The sequence below is a fragment of the Carettochelys insculpta genome, chromosome 2, assembly GCF_033958435.1.
Source record: "Carettochelys insculpta isolate YL-2023 chromosome 2, ASM3395843v1, whole genome shotgun sequence".
NCBI lineage: Eukaryota > Metazoa > Chordata > Testudines > Carettochelyidae > Carettochelys > Carettochelys insculpta.
Genome location: NC_134138.1, coordinates 218,152,820 through 218,172,757, shown reverse-complemented (window position 1 = coordinate 218,172,757; position 19,938 = coordinate 218,152,820). Strand labels below are relative to the sequence as shown.

Below are 19,938 nucleotides of genomic sequence, written 5' to 3'. Positions count from 1 at the left end.
ACACTCTGGGGGAGCGTGGGGCTGAGCTGCTTGTTGGTGGGGGCTCTTCTCCCGCTCCAGCATGAACTGTCTCTTTCTCATCTCCTGGTACAGCGGGGTGGGGGCACTGCTCTGTTCCCTGGCCCATACTCAGCAGCAGTTGTGGGGCTGGGGTCAGGGCTGCAGCTGCCTCCTGTGGCCTCAGCACAGTAGCAGTTGGGGTGGGATGGTGAGTCATTTTCTGCAGCCCTAGCTCAGGAGGAGAAGGCTGGGGGGGCCAGAGCCAGGGCTGCAGCCTTTTGCTGTGGTGCAGCGCAGTGGCAGTAGCGGGGTCAGGGCCAGGGCCGTCTTCCATGGCCAGGGATTTCTTCCCCAGCCCAGTAGTACAGAATCATAGAACACGAGGAATGGAAGAGACCTCGAGAAGCCATATAGTCCAGGCCCCTGCCCCAATGGCAGGACCAAGTACTGTCTAAACCATCCCTGATAGACATCTATCTAACCTGTTCTTAAATATCTCCAGCGATGGAGATTCCACAACCTCCCTTGGCAATTTATTCCACTGTTTGACCACCCTGACAGTTAAGAACTTTTTCCTAACGTCCAGCCTAACCCTCCCTTGCTGCAGTTTAAGCCCATTGCCTCTTGCTCTGTCCTCAGAGGCCAAGAAGAACAAGTTTTCTCCTTCCTCCTTATGACACCCTTTTAGATACCTGAAAACCGCTATCATGTCTCCCCTCAATCTTCTCTTTTCCAAACTGAACAAGCCCAGTTCTTTCAGCCTTTCTTCCTAGGTCACATTCTCTAGACCTTTAATCATTCTCGTTGCTCTTTTCTGGACCCTCTCAGATTTCTCCACATCTTTCTTGAACTGCGGTGTCCAGAACTGGACACAATACTTCAGCTGAGGTCTAACCAGCACAGAGTAGAGTGGAAGAATGACTTCTCTTGTCTTGTTCACAACACACCTGTTAATGCATCCCAGAATCATGTTCTCTTTTTTTGCAACAGCATCACACTGTTGACTCATATTTGGCTTATGGTCCACTATAACCCCTAGATCCCTTTCTGCTGTAGTCATTCCTAGACAGTCTCTTCCCATTCTGTACGTGTGAAACTGATTGTTCCTTCCCAAGTGGAGCATTTTGCGTTTGTCCTTGTTAAACTTCATCCTGTTTACCTCAGACAGTTTCTCCAATTTATCCAGATTATTTTGAATTATGACCCTATCCTCCAAAGCAGTTGCAACCCCTCCCAGCATGGTATCATCTGCAAACTTAATAAGCGTACTTTCTATGCCCATATCTAAATCGTTGATGAAAACATTGAACAGAACCGGTCCTAACACAGACCCCTGCGGAACCCCACTTGTTATATTTTTCCAGCAGGATTGAGAACCGTTAAGAACTACTCTCTGGGTACAGTTATCCAGCCAGTTATGCACCCACCTTATTGTAGCCTTATCTAAATTTTATTTGCCTAATTTTTTTTTTATAAGAATATCATGCAAGACTGTAACAAATGCTTTACTAAAGTCTAGGTAGACCACATCTACCCCTTCTCCCCCATCCACAAGGCTTGTTATCCTATCAAAGAAAACTGTCAGATTGGTTTGACATGATTTGTTCTTTACAAATCCATGCTGGCTGTTCCCTATCCCCTTACCACCTTCTAAGTGCTTGCAGATGATTTCTTTAATTACCAGCTCCATTATCTGTCCTGGCACTGTGGTTAAGATGACTGGCCTGTAGTTTCCTGGGTTATTTTTATTCCCCTTTTTATAGATGGGCACTATATTTGCCCTTTTCCAGTCTTCTGGAATCTCTCCTGTCTCCCATGATTTTCCAAAGATGATAGATAAAGGCTCAGATACCTCCTCTCTCAGCTCCTTGAGTATTCTAGGGTGCATTTCATCAGCCCTGGTGACTTGCAGACATCTAATTTTCCTAAGTGATTTTTAACTTGTTCTTTTTTATTTCAACTTCTAACCCTACCCCTTTCTCACTAGCATTCACTATGTTGGGCATTCGTTCATCAGACTTCTCAATGAAGGCCGAAACAAAGAAGTCATTAAGCATCTCTGCCGTTTCCAAGTTCCCTGTTACTGTTTCTCCCTCCTCACTGAGCAATGGCCCTACCCTGTCCCTGGTCTTCCTCTTGTTTCTAATATATTTATAAAAAACCTTCTTGTTTCCCTTTATGCCTGTAGCTAGTTTGAGCTCATTTTGTGCCTTAGCCCTTCTAATCTTGCTCCTACATTCTTGTGTTTTTTGCCTATATTCATCCTTGGTAATTTGTCCTTATTTTCATTGTTTATACAGTTTCTTTTGTATTTTGAGCTCATGCAAGATCTCCTGGTTAAGCCAAGGCGGTCTTTTGCCATATTTTCTATATTTCCTACACAGTGGGATAGAAGGGAAGAACGGGAAGATTTTCGGGAAGAAGGGGCCTCTGGAAGAAGGACTTGCTTCCAGAATCTCCCCCGTGGCCACGCTTCTACGTGGCATTTTGGAGTCCGGAAGAACAGTCTTCCGGACTCCAAATCACGTGACATTACACTAATGAGGCATGGGGAATTTGCATCTGCACCTCGTTCGCGTATTTCGGGCCGCTTATTACATGCCACTTTCGAAGAAAGTGGCCTGTGTAGAAGCGGCCCATGAGTGTGGCTCTCAGGAGCCTCATTTAAAGGCTCCTAGAGCTGCATATGGCTCCAGAGCCAGATTTGTCACTCCGCAGTGTCCTATTTGCCACATGTGGTGAGTGGCAAACATATTGGACACTGTGGTAATACAGTTTGAACCTTTCTAGTGCAGCACACTCTCCTGTAACACCTATAATCCGTCACCATTTTAGTTAGCCTGACAACTGCATATCGTGTGTGGCCAAGTTTCCCTATGGTCCCAAGAAGTTCGTTTCCAGCCACCAGTTCTCTCTCTGTGTGTTCTGTGTTGTTATTTAGCTGTAATTTACCCCAAATGCCATCTAAGAGTCCAGTAAGCAGTGGAAGTGTTGGAAATGCTGCTAGACAATATTGACCTCCCATGGTCTGGTGAGTTTTCTCATTCAACATTGGTCAGGTCCTGAGGGGGCTGGACTAGAGAGGTTCAAAATGTAAATAACATGTCTTGCTGCATGATAAAACATTGCTTCAAAGTATTTATTGTATAACTAACTGTATTGAGGATTATATATTTTTGAAACATCTAGTGTGTTCTTGTGTAGGAGACAGGAAGCTGGGTTAGGTAAACTCCCTTTCTGCTTCAATATTGGGTAAATATCCAGAGTACAAACTTTTGAAAAATAATGGTTGTACTGGAATCTGGTGTATAATTTTGAGGTGCACTTATATGCTTCAATACTTTTGTTTTCTCTTTTCGTCTACAGATCTACGGTGGCTGTTTTTCTGAAGATAAATGCTGGTATAGATGCAAAGTTCAGCAAGTGATCAGTGATGAAAAGGCAGGATATACACTTTAGGATATAATTGTTCTTTATAGCTAAATCACTTTTAAAAGCAAATCTATGGAGACAAAAACAATATAGTTCTGATGCTTATGGTGGCCTACAAAACATGTACATCTAGGATTACTTGCCTGGTTCATGCATTAAAGTGATGCATTCTTTTGGAAGCTTTACATTGATGGGAAGATTCACTCAGTTTATGTATACTTTTGAAGTAACATTCCCTCCCCCTAGAGTTCAATTTCAGTACTTCTGAGAAGAGACAATGGGAATTGGGTTTGGCTGATAATTACTGAAGTAATATTTAGAGCTGATACTGATGAGTTTCAGGTGCCTTTTTTCCTTTTAAGTTTCCAGGCTAGGGTCATTTGGAAAGTTGAGCAAACAAACACAAGAGGTTTATTACTTTCACTTGAAATGGTGATTACTACATTGTTTCATGCCATAATGATTTGGGAGCTTCCTTTAATTTCATCTCTGGCCTTAGAAGAGGTCTGATTTCACAAATTTTGTTATTTCATGGCCAAATTTAAATCTGGAAAAACTGTCAGTGAAAAACCGTTGTGCTCTTAAAAATAAAAATTTTATTTATAGTGAGGATTTAAATTTGGGTTTTTCTCTTAATTTATCCCCTTTATTAAAAAAAAAAAAAAAAAGCCCTAGAAATGAAATACAATACCTATACAAATATATGTACATATTTCCTAAAACTTCAAATAGCTAGCTAGCCAATGTTTTAACTATTTAGAAGAAAGTAAATCTGAATGCTGTTTTTTAAATGAAAAACTGTTTACCGTTTAGAATTCATTTACAAGAACTATTGAATACATAGTCCTGTTGGAAGGGCATAACAAGTGAGGTTCCACAGGGATCAGTTTTGGGGTGGGTTCTGTTCAATGTCTTCAATGATTTAGATAGCGGCAGAGAGGGAACACCTTATAAAGTTTGCAGCTAATACCGAGCTGGCTTGCAAGTGCTTTGGAGGATAGGGTGTTAATTCAAAATGACCTGGACAAACTGGAGAAATGGTCTGATATAAATGGGACAAAGTTCAGTAAGAACACATGCAAAGTACTCGCGAATGAACAATCAGTTTCACACATACAGAATGGGAAGCAACTGTTTAGGAAAGAGTAGTGCAGGAAGACCTAGGAGTCATAGTGGACCACAAGCTAAATATGTGTCAGCAGTGTGACACTTGCAAAAAAACCAAGCATCGTTCTCGGACGCATTAAGAGGAGTGCTGTAACAAAACACATGAAGTAATTTTTCTCTGTTCTGTAATGATTAGCGCTCAGCTGCAGTATTGTGTCTAGTCCTAGGGACCACCTTTCAAGAAAGATGTGGTCAAATTGGAGAAGGTCCAGAGAAGAGCAACAAAAACGATTAAAGGTCTAGAGAACATAACCTGTGAAAGACAGAGAACTGAGCTTGTTTAGTTTGGAAAAGAGAAGACTTAGAGGGGACATTACAGCTTTCAAGTACCTAAAAGGGTGCTACAGGGAGGAGGGAGTTAAAAATTATTCTCCTTTACCTCTGATGATAGGACCAAAATAACAAAAAAGGGAGCAGGGAGCTTAAATTGCACCAAGGGAAGTTTAAACTGGACATTAGGAAAATCTTCTTAACTATCAGGGCAGCTAATCACTGGAATAAGTTGTCCAGGGAGGTGTGGAATCTCCATCATTGACAATATTTAAGAGTAAGTTAAACGAACACCTGTCAGGCATGAGCTAGATGGTGCTTGGTCCTGCCATGAGTGTGAGAGACGGGACTTAATGACTTACCAAGTTCTCTTTCAGGTCTAGTATTAGGTCATTCTCTAAACATAAGCAAATTGTAAAAACACCATAGCACTTGCTGAATTTTCGAAATGTCCTACTTTTCATACCTAATTTTAATTATCAGATATGTCTCTAGCTGGGAAATGGGACAAAAACAGTAGCCTGCACTGTGAAACTCAAACGGGCTGAATGGATATTTCTAAAGACTGTTCTGAATTTTTAAAAATCTATATATAGTGTTTGAATATTTAGCTTTTTATGCAAGGTACTAGAACAAAACTGCTTAAGGTTTCCTTTGAAAATACTTGTACATTCAGGCACACTTACTTCCTTTTGTATCTCCATTTCACTGTTTCTTTTTTCATATATGATACAATTTTTCTACAGATATTGAAATTGTAGGATACTTAATAGTTATTTGTCAAAGTATTTGGGCACTGTTCAATTTTAATGAAATAGATTGTTTTGTACTTGAGAAGAGGTGGCAGTTGCTTATGTCCAGCTATCATTCTGCAGATTATTCTCATTTTAAGATAAAGGGTACTCTATGAACAATGATTATTATATAAAGATAATAGATTTACACTGAAGAAGATGAGGATAATGAATGTTAAGGATTTTTAAACAGGAAAGCTTTCATGTTGAGGACATTATTATGCCAACCATAAAAATGGCATAGTAATTTAGGACAACAGATTATATGTGTGTGAATTAAGACTTTATTTTTGAATTTCAGTTTTTATGCTGTAGTTTGGACTTTGACTTTTCTTACCTAGTTTGCTTCTAAGGGCTTATCTTTTCTGTATATTGACTTTGGTCGGCTGTAGACCCATTTTGTAGAACTCCCTTTGGACTTGCACACTAGGATCTCAAGTAATATATAGTCTGCTTAAGTAGAGGTTGAACCTCTCTAATCCAGAACACTCTCGTCCAGCAAACACTGTAATCCCACGTGATTTTACTTAGTTAGATGACCACTTATCATGGTGTGACTGCATTTCCTATGGTCCTATAAAATTTGTTTCCAGCCATCAGTGCTGGCTCTCAATATTCTGATCTGTTGTCTAGCTGCAAATTACCCCTAAATATTTTCTAAGAGCCCATCAAGCAGTGGAGTTATAGTAATGTGCTAGAAAATATTGACCTCCCATCGTCCAGCAAATTCTTTTGTCTGGCATCAGTCAAGTCTCCAGGATACTAGACGAGAGGTTCAACCTGTAGTGTAAATAGTAATACATAGTACTGTAGTAGACTTGCAGCTGCTGTGCTTATTTATGTTTTGTATTATTGCCACAGTGTCAGGTATTATACATTGATTATGGAAATTCAGAGGTATTAAACCGATCAGAAATAGTTGAGATTCCCAAGAATTTGCAGTTTCCCAGCATTGCCAAAAAGTATAGACTCTGGGGACTACAGATTCCTCCTGATCAAGATTTAAATCAATTTGACCAGGTAAGTTATAGACTTTTAAGTGCATGGATGTTAAACTATGTAACAAATAAACCAAACTATCTGCACATTTTTACCTTTACGAGTCCATAGAAGACGAATGATGGGAATGTCTTTACCCATTAAGCTGAGACTCGGGGCAGATTTATAAAATAGCCAGATGTTTCAGTATTAATCAATTTTAAAAGCCAAAATGATCAGCAGAAATGTTTTTTTAGACAGCCAGTAGTAGATGGAGGATAGTCTTGGGAGCTCTAAGTACTGTTCCTGACTCTGTCATAAACTCTCACTGACCTGGACCAAGTTACATGGTAGTCTTCCAGTGTCTGTATTTAATGGGAAATTATACCAGTGTTTCTTAAACTATGTTTTGTGGAACACTGGTGTTTCACGAACAACTTGCTTGTGTGCCATGAGCATCTGACACTTGGTTGATATCATGCACTGATTGGTATATATTTTCTGTTAAAACCAGATAAAATGTTACTTTTTCATAGCTACCAGACCTGATTAAGTTGCTTCATGTTGTTTTTGCTGTATATGTTGCTATTTGGTGGTTTTTTGTTTTTTTTTTTAAGAAAATTTTCGTAGGTATTCTGCATAACAAGTATTATTGCTTGGTGTTCTGTGGCTTCAAAAAAATTAAACACTGAATTACGCTGCCCTAAATCAACAGGGTCTTGCTGATGAATCAACTGATGTTTGTGAGTTGCTCATGTATCATGATGAGTGCCACAAAAATTAAAATTCAGTAGTTGATGGCTGGAGCAAGCACTCTTGCCATCAGTGAGTGTGAACTCGTACCCTCTTTGGCACATGTGCATTCAAGAGAGCTGTTGATCTTATAGTTGGAGGTGATAACTGCCTATGACAGTGTTCTTCATGGCAAGGCTGGCAAGCCAGTGGTGGCTCCCTCAGCCCTAATGCAGTTCTGGTTCCTTCTAAGATGTGTGGTGGGCTATAAGTAGCTGTGCAGCAGCTCTAAAGGGCCATGCAGCAGGGACCTAGAGGGGAGAGTGGTAGTGGGCAGGTAGGAACTGGAGAAGGGAGCAAGATGGGGTTTGCAAGGCTTTTGTGAGCCTCTCTCCTGGCTCAGGAGCTTGCTGCTGCAGCTTTGGGTCCTTCCCATGGATCTCTTTGCCACCTGCTGGCAGGTGTGAGTGGGGGAGAGAGCCCGTTTTCCTGGAGCTTTGTGCTGCCTGCTAGCTGCCTGCTGCTTCTTCCCAGAGCTGGATTAATTATTGGGATCCCAGCATGATTAGGTTTTGTGGGACCCCATGGCTCTGGGGTGGGGCCAAAAATGAGGGGCTTAGGGTGTGTGAAGGGGCTGTAGGTTAATGGAGGAAGGGTGTCTTGGCGGGGGTGAGGGCTCTGACTGGGGATGCAGCCGCTGGGATGGCACTGGGGATGAAGTGATAGGGGTGCAGAAGGGGATCCAGACTGGGGACGAGGGCCTGGAGCATGGACAAGAGGTTGGAGTTGGTGCTGGGTCTGGGAGGCAGTTAAGATGTGGGAGGGGGCTCATGGCTGGGAGCAGTGGGTTCAGGTGTAGGGTGTTTGCCTGGGGCAGCTCCCTTTTGGTTGAGGAGAATCAGGTAGCTGAGGGCAGCCCACACTGCCATGCACTTGCCTGCAGGTGTTGCCCCCCGCTCATGGCTCCCATTGTCTGCGATTTCTGATGAATGGGAGCTGCAGGGGCAGAACCTGCAGGCAAGTGTGGTGTGGGGGAAAAACCTACCCTTTCAGCCCCTTTATTCAGGAGCTGCACCACATCCTGTTCCTCTCAGCCTTCAAATCTGCTGGTGTCCGACACTAGCAGTCAAACTAGAGACTGCAGTTTTGGCATTTCCTAACTTTTGAATGCTTGATTGTTTTTTTTTCAGTTTTGATATTTCAGGGTTTACATTCAGAATGTAGATTTTTATACGTAACAATGAAATTACATGTGCATTGCATTCCAAGTAGTAGATACGTAGGGGATCACACACAATTATGTGATTCGCTCTGGAGAAGTGAAGGCTTACTTAAATGAGAGAGATTTAGTGCTGTGGTTAAGCTTTAGCCATTTCATTTAAGTAGTTATGACCAATGTGAATAAAATGTTGACAGCTAAAATGAGGGCGGGGGCGGTTTGAGAAGATAAATCATGTTCTTTATAAAAAGATATTTTCCTTGTATTTTGGAAAGTTAAAATTCTTATAATGCTGTTAGATGCTTGGCTTCGCTTTTTGAAGGCGGCCTCTTGTAATTTGGTGCCTAACTTCCGTTGAAACTCTTGTAGGTTCCACTGACATCTAAAACAGGTCTGCTCGCTGATGGAAAATTAGCTGAGTTAAGCAAAGAGAAACTGTTCACTACAAGCAGTTTTGTAACTTCTGTACATTTATTTTACAGGGGAAAAAGTTCTTATGCAGCTTAATTTTTGAAAAAGACATAAAAATGCGACACAAAGCCGCATACCAGGATGGTACCATCGTTGCCCAGGCAGTGTATGGAAAAATAGATATTGGGGAAGAAGTAGCTAAGAAGGGGTTTGCTGAAAAATGCAAATCTCCTATCAGTGCTAACAACAGCAATGAGAAAAAAATAGATGTCGCGCAATACCAACCCTGGAATACAAAAATTTCAGTTCCAGCGTGGGAGAACAGACCCAACCCTTCAGTATGCAACAGATTGAAAGGGCGTTTTGGTGACCAGCTAGATACCAACGTGAAGAATGATAATCATCCTGGGAATCATATGCCTTTTGCGAAGTAAGAAAGCATAGAGGTTTGATAGTGAGTGCGTCAGTGTTTTGATGTAGACTCAGTAATGAGCAGTGTGTATGTAGGAAAGCAAGATGAGAAAATGAAAAAGTGAGCAAATGAAGACAATAAATTTCAGCCCTTGATAAGTAGATTTTCCAACCTACAAAAGCACCCTTAACTAAAGAAAATATTTTGTGGGTTTTTTGTATGAATTGTATTTGCAATGGCTTGTTATGGGATAACTTTTTTTGTTGCACAAAACAAAGGCTGTAGATATTAAGCCATTTAAGTGCCTTGTTTGTGCTTAGCCCCAAAAAGCCATTTGTTCTGCATATAGTACAAAGCAAAAGATGTTCCTGCCATAATACAACAAACTATAGTTAGTGCAAAAATATTAGCTTTGGAAGTACTATACTTATTTCTTGGACTTTCTGGCAACATGAGTTATAATGAATTGGAGTTTGCACTCGAAGGATTGACTTTTTTGAAACTGAGCTGAGTTTATGGTATCTTTCTCACACTATCTGTCACTGCTGGCATGAATTGCCAAGGAAAATTATGAATGGCCTGTGGGGTGGGTATAAAACCAGCTCTGCAAAAAAGGAAGCCTGGTTCGAAAATCATGCCAAAAGACTACACAGTTCCTATGAGATGTCTGTAACAAATCAGTATGGGAGACTGAATTTTTTAGCTTCCAGTAGAACCAAATATAGGAGGTATGGTGAATTGTTCTTTTATCTCCATTTGCTCCTCTGTCATGGATTCATTTTCTTTTTCTTGTCTTTTATACATCTTTAAAAAAGACAGACTCTACCTTTCATAAGAAGGTGTTTAGCTCACAGCTCAGGAAACTCCAGCCCCTTTAAGGGCTTTCAGGCTGGTCATCCAAAATCATTGGACACTTCTGAAGTATTTTCATACTGCTCTTAATTATTATTTTTTTCCCAGCTGAAGCTTGTTTTTCTTATTAAAGATAGTTTCTGCTCTGTGACTTGTTTCATATGAACTTTTTTTCTCTTTAGTTTTATTTCTCTTGTCCTTACTATTTTATTCATCTTCACACTTGTGTAGCAGAGAAAAAGAGGGTCATGCTGTGACAATGCAACCTATTCTCGAGATGATAACTCTCTGGAGAATGTTTTCCTCCTGCTCTTGGAAGAGCTTGGGTCAATGGCTGATAAGAGGTGTGCAAGAGTCTAGAAACATTGATGAAAGTTGGAACAATTGTTCCAAGGTAAGGGAGAATATGATTTGGGAAGGTAGTTGAGAACTGAGGTGACAAGACATGGTCCCTGCTGTGATTTTGCAAAAGAGAGCACAGATAGGCATTATCTAAGTATGTATTCACACAGGTTATTTTAATCTTGTGTAGATAGAGCATATTGGTTATTTGTGCTGGAGCTTATCTGATTGTCAGTCCATGTTAATTTATCTTAATGGTAAAAAAAAAAAAAATTGTGCAAAAATGCAGTGTACAAAAATAAATCTTTCAGCCTTGGTTGCCCGTTGGGGAACGGAGTACAAGTGCTGTGCTCTTGTTAAAGCAAGCCAAGAGTTACAACTGAAAGTGTGTGTCTGTCTGACTCTGTACCTCTTTTGCTTACAGTGACAAGAGGTGGTGTTGGTAGTTACAAATCTTTATAAAGACACTAGTGGTAACTGGAGTTTCCATGGCTACAGTCTGCTGATGAAGGGAAATGTAGGTGGGAAAGCTGCTGCTCAGCAACTAAAAATATTAGGCGGCAGAATACGTTAACGTCTTTTTAAAATCTCTTTCACACACTCACTCACATTTGAACTTCATGGGCTATTCATATTTTCCTGGTCTCCTCCGTCTATTTAAAAGTATAGAGGGAGCCCATCACTAAAGTCTTTAATGGTCCTGACTTCCCCCCATTTTGTGTGTTGAAAAATTGCATTCAGGGTCACCAGGATATTCAATTCACATTAATGTTTGTTGGGGCCATAATTTGGAATGCTGCTTAATTGGCTTAATACTAAAAAGCATCATCTCTAAATTGCTTTGAAATAACAAGGTTTCTTCTCTCAATTTTAGAAAACCTCAGACTTTTTGTTTCTTCCTTTCCTCCTTTCTGCAGCAAGCAGCATTGTCTTTCAAAATGTCCAGATTGACCTAGGAAAATATGTACCTCCTGGCAGCAAGGAGATCTTAGTTTTGTACTTTTGCTTATTCCTTTAGCTGTCTAATAATTTCCTGCATATTACAACCTTATTTAGTAAGGTTTTATGTACATATGCCAATATAGGGAACAGAGGTAATTGTGCCGTATCCAAAGTCACCAGGAAAGTTCATGGCTAAGGTGGGAACAGAACTGAGATCTTTGGTGGAATATAGCACAGGACCTCTCTGATAAGCTGCTTTGAGTCACTACTCCGAGATACAGGGTTATTATTTCTTGCCTACTTTTGTGGAGATTTACAAGTAACTGTTAAGTGTGACATGCTCGGATACATTTTACAATCAGGAAATGTGAGTTAAAGAGCAGATTTCCCTGTGCAGCAGTGTGATGTACTCCTCTGTTTTTTGGGGAGAATGGGTGGGGAGATAGGTGGGGAGAGGGAAAGAGAAATTTATTTTAAAATCTTTTACTGAGTATACTTGGATATGGAAGAAGGCTTGTTCCAAGGAAGTGAAACTAAAATAAAGTGGCGTGGTGTACAAATTTGTTTGAAGAGCAGCATGGGAATGTTGCACTTCTAAAGAAATTTGACGTGATTTAATCATGTATGGTTGCTTATAAAATAGATATCTGTGTTTGATTTGTATGACTAAGGTGTTCTTGATAGTCATGATTAAAGAACAGTTGTACCATTATGAAATGAACATTTTGGGTCTACTAATTGTTCATTCATTTTTAATAGGGAAAAAATGATGGCTTGTGATTTTAATGTGGGGACAAACATCAGTTTGGCAAATATAAAACAGCATCAGAAACTGATTGAAGAGAATGAAAAGCTCAAAAAGGAGAAAAAGAGTCTCAGGGAGGAGAAGGAAAGTCTCCTCCACAAATACAAAGAACTAGAATCGACCGTTGAGCAGCTGAACCAAGTAGTGCAGGTATGTGAAAAAGTGAGGGAGATTCTCCTGGTGTCCTTTCAGTCTTCACCATTGAGTTTGCTTCTGATCAGTAACCTCATGACTTGCAGTAGCAGGTTATTTACTCATCTGGCTCATAGACTCATCTGATTCCTTTCTAGGGAAATCTATCTTCACAGTAGACTGAATCTTGCTTCTGGCATAGGGACTGAAATGTCTTCCACACAGAGGAGAGAAGGGCTAAGTCTATACTTACCAGGAACGTCGACGGCTGCTGCGCAATTTTAGGGCTCTAGTTGCATACCTAAGCGTTTGATCTTCTGCGGCCAGTGTAAACCTAGCCAAGGAGAGGTCATGTTGGCTTTGGAAACATCAGAATATGTTGAATCTCCAACAGCTAGCTGAGTCACAGCACTGGATGAAATAAATTGCTTCCGTAGCTGTGATGCCAAATAAAATACAATGGTATTTTACATCTCCGCAGTGAAAGATGTTAATTCAAACTGAGAAACACGGTACTTAGTACCAGAGGTACTGATTGGTTTTGAGAACAGAAAAGTGGAATATAGTGTGGAGGAAAATGCTTGACTCAAATTGTCGAGATGAAGTCTTGTATTTGCTCAGGTTTGCAGAGCACGAGAAGTGTATTTTCGAACTATTGAAAGAGCAGGTTGTCTTTGATCTGATTTCAGGAGCTTGGGCAGTAGAGGTGGGAGGGTGAGTGTCTCCTTCCTATCCTTCCAGAGTTTTAAGTTCATGGAGGCCAGTTTTCTACTGTGAATACAGGTGTTTGGGTTTTAGGTGGCATACCCTATACGCAGGTACCTGTCCCTGTTCCAGTTCCTGCTGGGCAGCAGGTCAAACTGAAACAGATAGGAGAGCAAAGGACAGGGAGTGCATGTGAGGGGGCAGAGTGTTCAGAACCAGCTGTGCTTCTGGGCCATATCCTCTTGTGAACTGCTCCGCATTAGGATGGCAGCTTTTCTTGCTCCATCTTTCCATGGTTGATCAGTAAGCAAAAGTCATATCAGCACTTCTGTCCTCTGAAGATACTGTCAAATCTTTGTAACTCCAGGTAAGCTGAAGTAACCTTGGGTATGTCTATGCCGCAGTTAAAAACTTATGGTTGGCCCAGGCCAGATGGCTCTGGCTCACAATAAGGGGCTGTTTAATAGCGATAAAGATATTTGACCCATGACAAACGTCTATACCAAAATTAAATAGACCCTTAGCCTGAGTCCTGCAAGCCTCAGTTAGCTGTGGGTGTCTAATTGTAGCATAGACATACCTCTTAACAATCAAGGTGGCACCCAAATCAAGTTGTCTGTACTCTAGGTGTTCAGGCAAGAGCCTTTTAAAGGAGGTGACAAGTATCAGAGAGGTAGCCAAGTTAGTCTGTATCTTCAAAAACAACAAGAAGTCCTGTGGCTTATTATAGACTAACAGATATTTTAGAACATAAGTTTTCTTGGGCAAAGATCTGCTTTGTCAGAGGCATGAGTGGAGGGGTTTAAATCCTCTTCTGAAACCCCCTTACTCATGCATCTGAGGAAGCAAGTCTTTGCCCATGAAAGCTGGGCTCCAAAATATCTGTTAGTCTATAAGATGCCACAGGACTTCTTGTTGTTTTTAAAGGAGATGGAATCTTTACTTTTGTGAGTTCTTTTGCTTTTCTTCTCCCTTCCTAAACTGGATTGAGTGGCTTTTTTTGTTAATCATGCATAACCATGTTTAAATGAAAAAGTTTTGACATAACTATTAAAAGTCAGGTATTCCTTTTGTTTACCTTTCCATGGCTGCATGCTAGGTGGAGCAATTTAGATAATTGATTTTAAAAACCCCTCTTGATTTATACCAGTTTGTTTTACACTAATTTGAAAACACTTGCTGTTGCAATTTTAGATTAAAATTACTGTGAGTTCAGCTCATATGCTATTTATTCTAAATGGCACTTCTAGTAGAGAATTTATTTGAGTTTTGCAAAATATTATAGGAAAAAAAATTGAACTAAAGGATATGCTCTTGCTAATAGTTAAGCCAGTTTGTAATTTACTCCCAAATGTTCCTGTTAATGTCAGGTTTAATGAGTCTAAGTGTCTGCAGCATCAGAGGCTAAGTAGCTTTTATTGAAAACTATACTTTTGCAGACAGCTTTTGACCCTTCATAACAAAATTTCCTAGCGTTAGCTTTTAATTTTTTTTCACAATTTGTAGTGAACTTTTAAAGTACACATGCACCAACGTTTTCAAAAATAGGCTAAAATTAGGTGCCAAAATATGGATTTTAGAAGTTTGGGTGTGATTTTTGTTAAAGCACCTAAGTGATTTATGAGCACAAATCCAGTTGACTGCAAACCTGATCCAGGAGGTTAGCCTGGTATGAACTTTTCATATTTTGATTTAGGAAAAATCACTCTATCAGAAGAGTAGTGTGATTGCAAATATAGTATAATATATTTGCTTATCAACTGGTGTTTGCATTTGTTGTGTTCCAACTAATAGGGTCCTGCACTTGTTTTTTTTCAAGGAGTATTTTCCATGCAGCATTTCTTGGCAAGAGGTAAATCTCGTTAAAAATCCGAAATGCTATTAATGGGAAAAGAAAGTAGTACAAAGCACTATTTCAACAATTTACTTTCTTCTCCTTTTACTCTTGAAAAACTAGGAATATTTAAATACAAACAATTTTTTAAAATCATGATTTTTTTTATCCATCACGGTTGCATGAGTATACTTTAGCCATTTTGACTGTGCTTGGCACAAGTTTGTTTATTTCTGGTTACAAAGCCAAAAATATTCAATGTTTTAGTAATCTAAGAATAATTTAATCCTTTTTTGTGTTTTGTATCCTCCATTTCCCCCAAAAATCAATAATGCAGGAAGAAAAGGAAACATCTGCAGAAACCCTTAAACAGTTGGAGAAAACCTTGCATATGTATGTAGGAACTAAAATGAGAAGTTTGGCTGCCCAGGCTGAGATACTAAAAGAAGTTAGGTATGTACAAGTTTTTCAGTTCTACCAAATTATATATATATATCTCCCTCTCTCTCTCTCTCTCTCTCTCTCTGTGTGTGTGTACTTTTTTGTTAAATGAATACATGCTATTTGTTCCCTCATTCATTTTTAATTTTTGTAGTCATTATTTTATTCTGCTATTTTCCTTCTAATAAAACTAAGATGGCAAAGCTTTGAGAAGTCTTTTGGACTTGTTGCTAAAATCCTGGACTGAAATCTGCAGCTTTTGTGCCCAGGTGTCACGGTGGTAGGCTAGTTTCTGTTTTCCAGTATTGGTTGGATAGATCAGAAGAATTTAATTTATATCTTTTGTGTGTCTTCCTTAACACCATAGCAAACAACTTGAAATTTCTATTTCATGTCCTGATACAGGAAGTATCCTATGCAAATGGCTAAAAAGTATATTTCAGAGTTAAACACTTGAACTGCTGATTCTCAGCTAGTTGCTGAAATTACATGCCCCCTTCCTCTGTATGGGGTGGGCTTGTAGAGTGAATAATTGCAGCATGCAAGTGAGCTCTGTCAGAGCCAGTTTTCAGGCATGGCTGTACATGCTGCAATCACACCTTTGACTGAAGTGTCGGCATAAGTCTTTCAGGTGCTTCCCTCTCTGTGCTGCTTTGTTCTGAATTGCCTTTTTGTAGCAGCGTAAGTTGCAGAGTGACACAAAATGAAGCAGTACAGGGCACTGTAGACAGAGGCTGTGTTGGCAGATGTCTAGGCTTGAAGTGACCATCAGTTCTGGTGAGAAGGAATTTGTTGTAGCATGTGTGTAAGAGAGAAATGGATGAGCTTTCAGAGAGAGGGGTGACTGGTGGAGACTAAATAAATCTAAGAAAAAGAAATAGACCAAATATAAAGGGGGAGCAATGAGAGAGTTTTTTTAGAGAGACAAGAAGTACACTCATCCCTCATTAAATGAGTACTTTACTTACACGTACTCGCTCAGACAAGGGACACATATACTTACCTTTTGTTCACTAGATGAGCGAACTCCCTTCACTAATATGAGCCTGCCTCTCCTTCCCCACGGCTCCAACTCCCCCTAGTCTTACCCCCCACCCCCGCCAGTCCCACGTACCCAACCCGCTGCAGCCTGACACTCCCTGCTGGCCCCACGGCCCCAAACCACAACAGCCTGACCCCCCCACTGGCTCCTCAGACCTAACCTGCTGCAGCCTGCCCCCCAACCCCACACCTGCCCAAACACCCAACCTGCAGCAGCCTTAGCCCCCCTACCTCCCCACGTACCCAGCCTGCCACCAGGTTGTAACCCTCCTTCTCACTCATGGCCCCAAACTGCGCCCAGCCTTTAACCCCCAAGGTTCACTTACGTTTCAAAAGCAGCACCACCTGCTGGCACTCCTTTGCCAAGTTAGGAGCACCAGGAACCAATCAGAGACTTTATGTGTATTATAAGGATAATTTAGTGTCCCTCTTACAAGTTTTCACCTACAAGCAGAAAGTTGGGAAACAATTGTGCTCATATAGTGAGGGATGAATGTAAAGCATCTTGTGCTATTGTGTATTCATGTGTACCTGTCATTCCCTGCAGCATGCATTAATTTCTGGCAGATGTCATATTGTTTCATTATCTCTCTTGAGATGATAGGAGGTAAAAATACCCGCAGGGACAAGTGAAATTTCTGCTGACTTACTGTTGTTGGATGTGAAATTTTTATTAATGTGGCAGTGTTAACCACACAAATTTCTCATCCCTTCCACACTCAGGAACATACACGTCTTTACCCAATCCGTAGGGCTCAAGGCGTGACCCTGTTAATTTAAACTTCCACCCTTACCCAATTCTTAGGGCTCAGGGTGTAATTCCCTGCGGGTATGCAGCATCTGTGCCACTAAAAAAGCCTTACACAGTAATATTCTTATTCTCTATTTATTTACAATTGCCAAGAAAGCAGAATACATGGTAAGCACACAGTATCATGCTCACCAATCCTGATAAGGCAGGCAGGCAGACTTCCACTGTTGGGACAGACAAAATCACTCTCTCGATGCTGGTTGCTGCACCTCAGGGTCTTGCGCGGCCTTGGGGGGTGAGTCCTCCTTAAGGTGTTCCTTCTTCCTTTCTGCTTGATGTTCTGTTCCTCTTCCTCCTTGGACCCCAGTTTCTGAGTATTGAAACTTGAGTCCTGCTTAGCTATACTTTGACCAATTATTTTAGTACAATTTTACTAACCAATAATAGCTTACGGAAACAGAATTACCTCACCAATCATGACCCACCACCTTAACTGATTTACACGGAACAAAATTAATTATACAGCAGACAGGAGCAATTGCAAACCAGACAGAGAATATACAGAAAACAGTATACAGAAAACAATAGAAAAGTGAAGACAATCATCAGAGAATGGTGGTTCCTCCTCAGCTATTGATAAGTCATTGCCTTCCAGACAAAATGCTGTAAACTAAGTTTTCTTTACCCATCTGGAGACCTGTTTCACAGTGGGTGGCATTAGGATTTGGTGGTCTTCTTAACAGCCTGATGTTCTGGTCTGGCTATGGTCTTGAAGAAGTGGGTCTGTCCCACGAAAGCTCACCTAATAAACTATTTTGCTAGTCTTTAAAGTGCTACTTGACTGCTTTTTGTTAGTGTATAGACTAGCACGGCTTACTCTCTGTTACTGTTGTACTGGAATGTAGATGGAATGTGAATATGTGACTTGTAGCTTCACAGTTAATGGCTGCTGCTCTTTAGTCTGGCTGCAGACAAGCTATAGGCTTCTCAAAATGGCTAGAGAAACCATATTGGTTATACTGTTACAGCAGGTTTTTGAAAACAATTATGTATGTCACTATCAAGTAATATTGCTTCAGGCTATGAGGAAAAGTGTTTTCCAGCTACATGTTCTTGTTTAATTTTTTTTCTCCTCATCATCCAGGCGTGCAAATATGAATATTCATTTTGGAGATGATCTCTTCAAAGCTGTAAATGAAGTCACTGAAAGGTGTCTTGTAGCTCCATCTTCCTTGGGAAAGTTAGAGAAAATTTGGGCAGAATATAACTTGGCTCAAGAGATGATTCAGCTGTGCAAAAATGTGGTGGGTTGAATTTTTTTTTCCCCTCAGAGCTATAGTTTATAGGCTGTTGATAGAGTGCATTAGTCTTATAACATGAACTCTGGTATCATGAATAGAGAATGGAAGAATCTTCCTTGTCTTGGGTAACTGCAGTGTTTTCCAGGAATGATAAATTTGTGGGTTGTTTCCTTCATTTTGAAGAAGATTAAACTTCTGATACTTGTGATTTAAATGAGGCTTTTGGGGCCTTCAGAGCCATCAGCACATGGGAGGTAAGGGTATTGGTATGTTCCCTGCACAGGCGAAGGCCTCTGATGCAGATTTTAGCAAGGCTGCAGTTTCCTTACAGACATTAAATTCAGATTCCCATTGGGGAACAGTCCCATGCAGTCACTTGTATCCCATGCTGTATTATCCCATAAGTGGTCTTTGAGACAGTGTGCTAAATACAGGAGATCTCTATGCTTTCTCTCTCTGTGGTAGGGAGAAAACAAAACAATATAGAAATTCATGGTGTGGCCTTAGCATAGGACAGAACATACCACCCACTATAGCCTTTGGCAGCCTGGTGATTGAAGTAAAGGGCAAGGTCTCACCACTGGGAGAACTCAAAGGGAGGATTGGGTGAAATCAGTGTTTTGTGGAGTCCTGGAGACCAGCAAGAGTGTGTGTGTGTTTTGGGGGTAAGGATGAGGGGATTACGCTTCCACTAGCAGGAGGCTGTATCTACCTCAGGTACTCCTGCAAAGCTGCCCTGAGTAGCAGGGAAATGAACCATTGTCCCCACAGCACCCTTTTCACCTCCTAAGTGCATGCACACATGGGCCGTTTCTACACAGGCCACTTTCTTCAAAAGTGGCATGGTAATACACAGCCTGAAATATGCTAATGAGGTGCAGATGCAATCTTCCGTGCCTCATTAGCATACGGTCACGTGATTTGGAGTCCGGAAGACCCTTCTTCTGGACTCCAAAATGCCGTTTAGAAGCGCGGCCCCTGGGGGGGCCTTCCGGAAGGAAGTCTTGTTTCTGGAGGCCCCTTCTTCCCAGAAATTTTTGGGAGGAGAAGAGGAATTACTGAGGCAGCATTACAAGTTGCTTGAAGAGGGAATGTCAAATAGGTAGTGTTGCCAGGGGTCAGGCAGGTTTGAAAGGAGCAAAAGACCTACAAATGGCAAAATGTGTGCAGGCATAGCGCAGTCTGAAGAATTCAGTTGGACACCAATTTCCCAAGTGAAGTGGCAGCAGCTAGAGGCAGAACATTTTTCAGCTTCACTGGAATTTGCTGAAGTCTGTGGGAAGTGGAGCAGGGGAGAAATAATGCAGTGTTGTGACTCAATACCAAAACCAAGTTCTTGTTTTTAAGAAAAACTCCTGTTTTCAAAGGGCATAGTGG

General features: G+C 40.9%; 1 protein-coding gene across 1 annotated transcript in view; it reads left to right on the top strand.

Annotated features, from left to right (window-relative positions):
- Positions 1–19,938, top strand: part of STK31 (serine/threonine kinase 31) — a 92,600-nt gene that overhangs the window by 9,024 nt on the left and 63,638 nt on the right. Inside the window, exons 4-9 of the mRNA XM_074986169.1 lie at positions 3,367–3,441; positions 6,525–6,683; positions 9,075–9,433; positions 12,311–12,506; positions 15,365–15,480; positions 18,405–18,564. Of these exons, the coding sequence (XP_074842270.1) occupies positions 3,367–3,441; positions 6,525–6,683; positions 9,075–9,433; positions 12,311–12,506; positions 15,365–15,480; positions 18,405–18,564 (1,065 nt within the window). The remainder of the gene's footprint in view (positions 1–3,366; positions 3,442–6,524; positions 6,684–9,074; positions 9,434–12,310; positions 12,507–15,364; positions 15,481–18,404; positions 18,565–19,938) is intronic.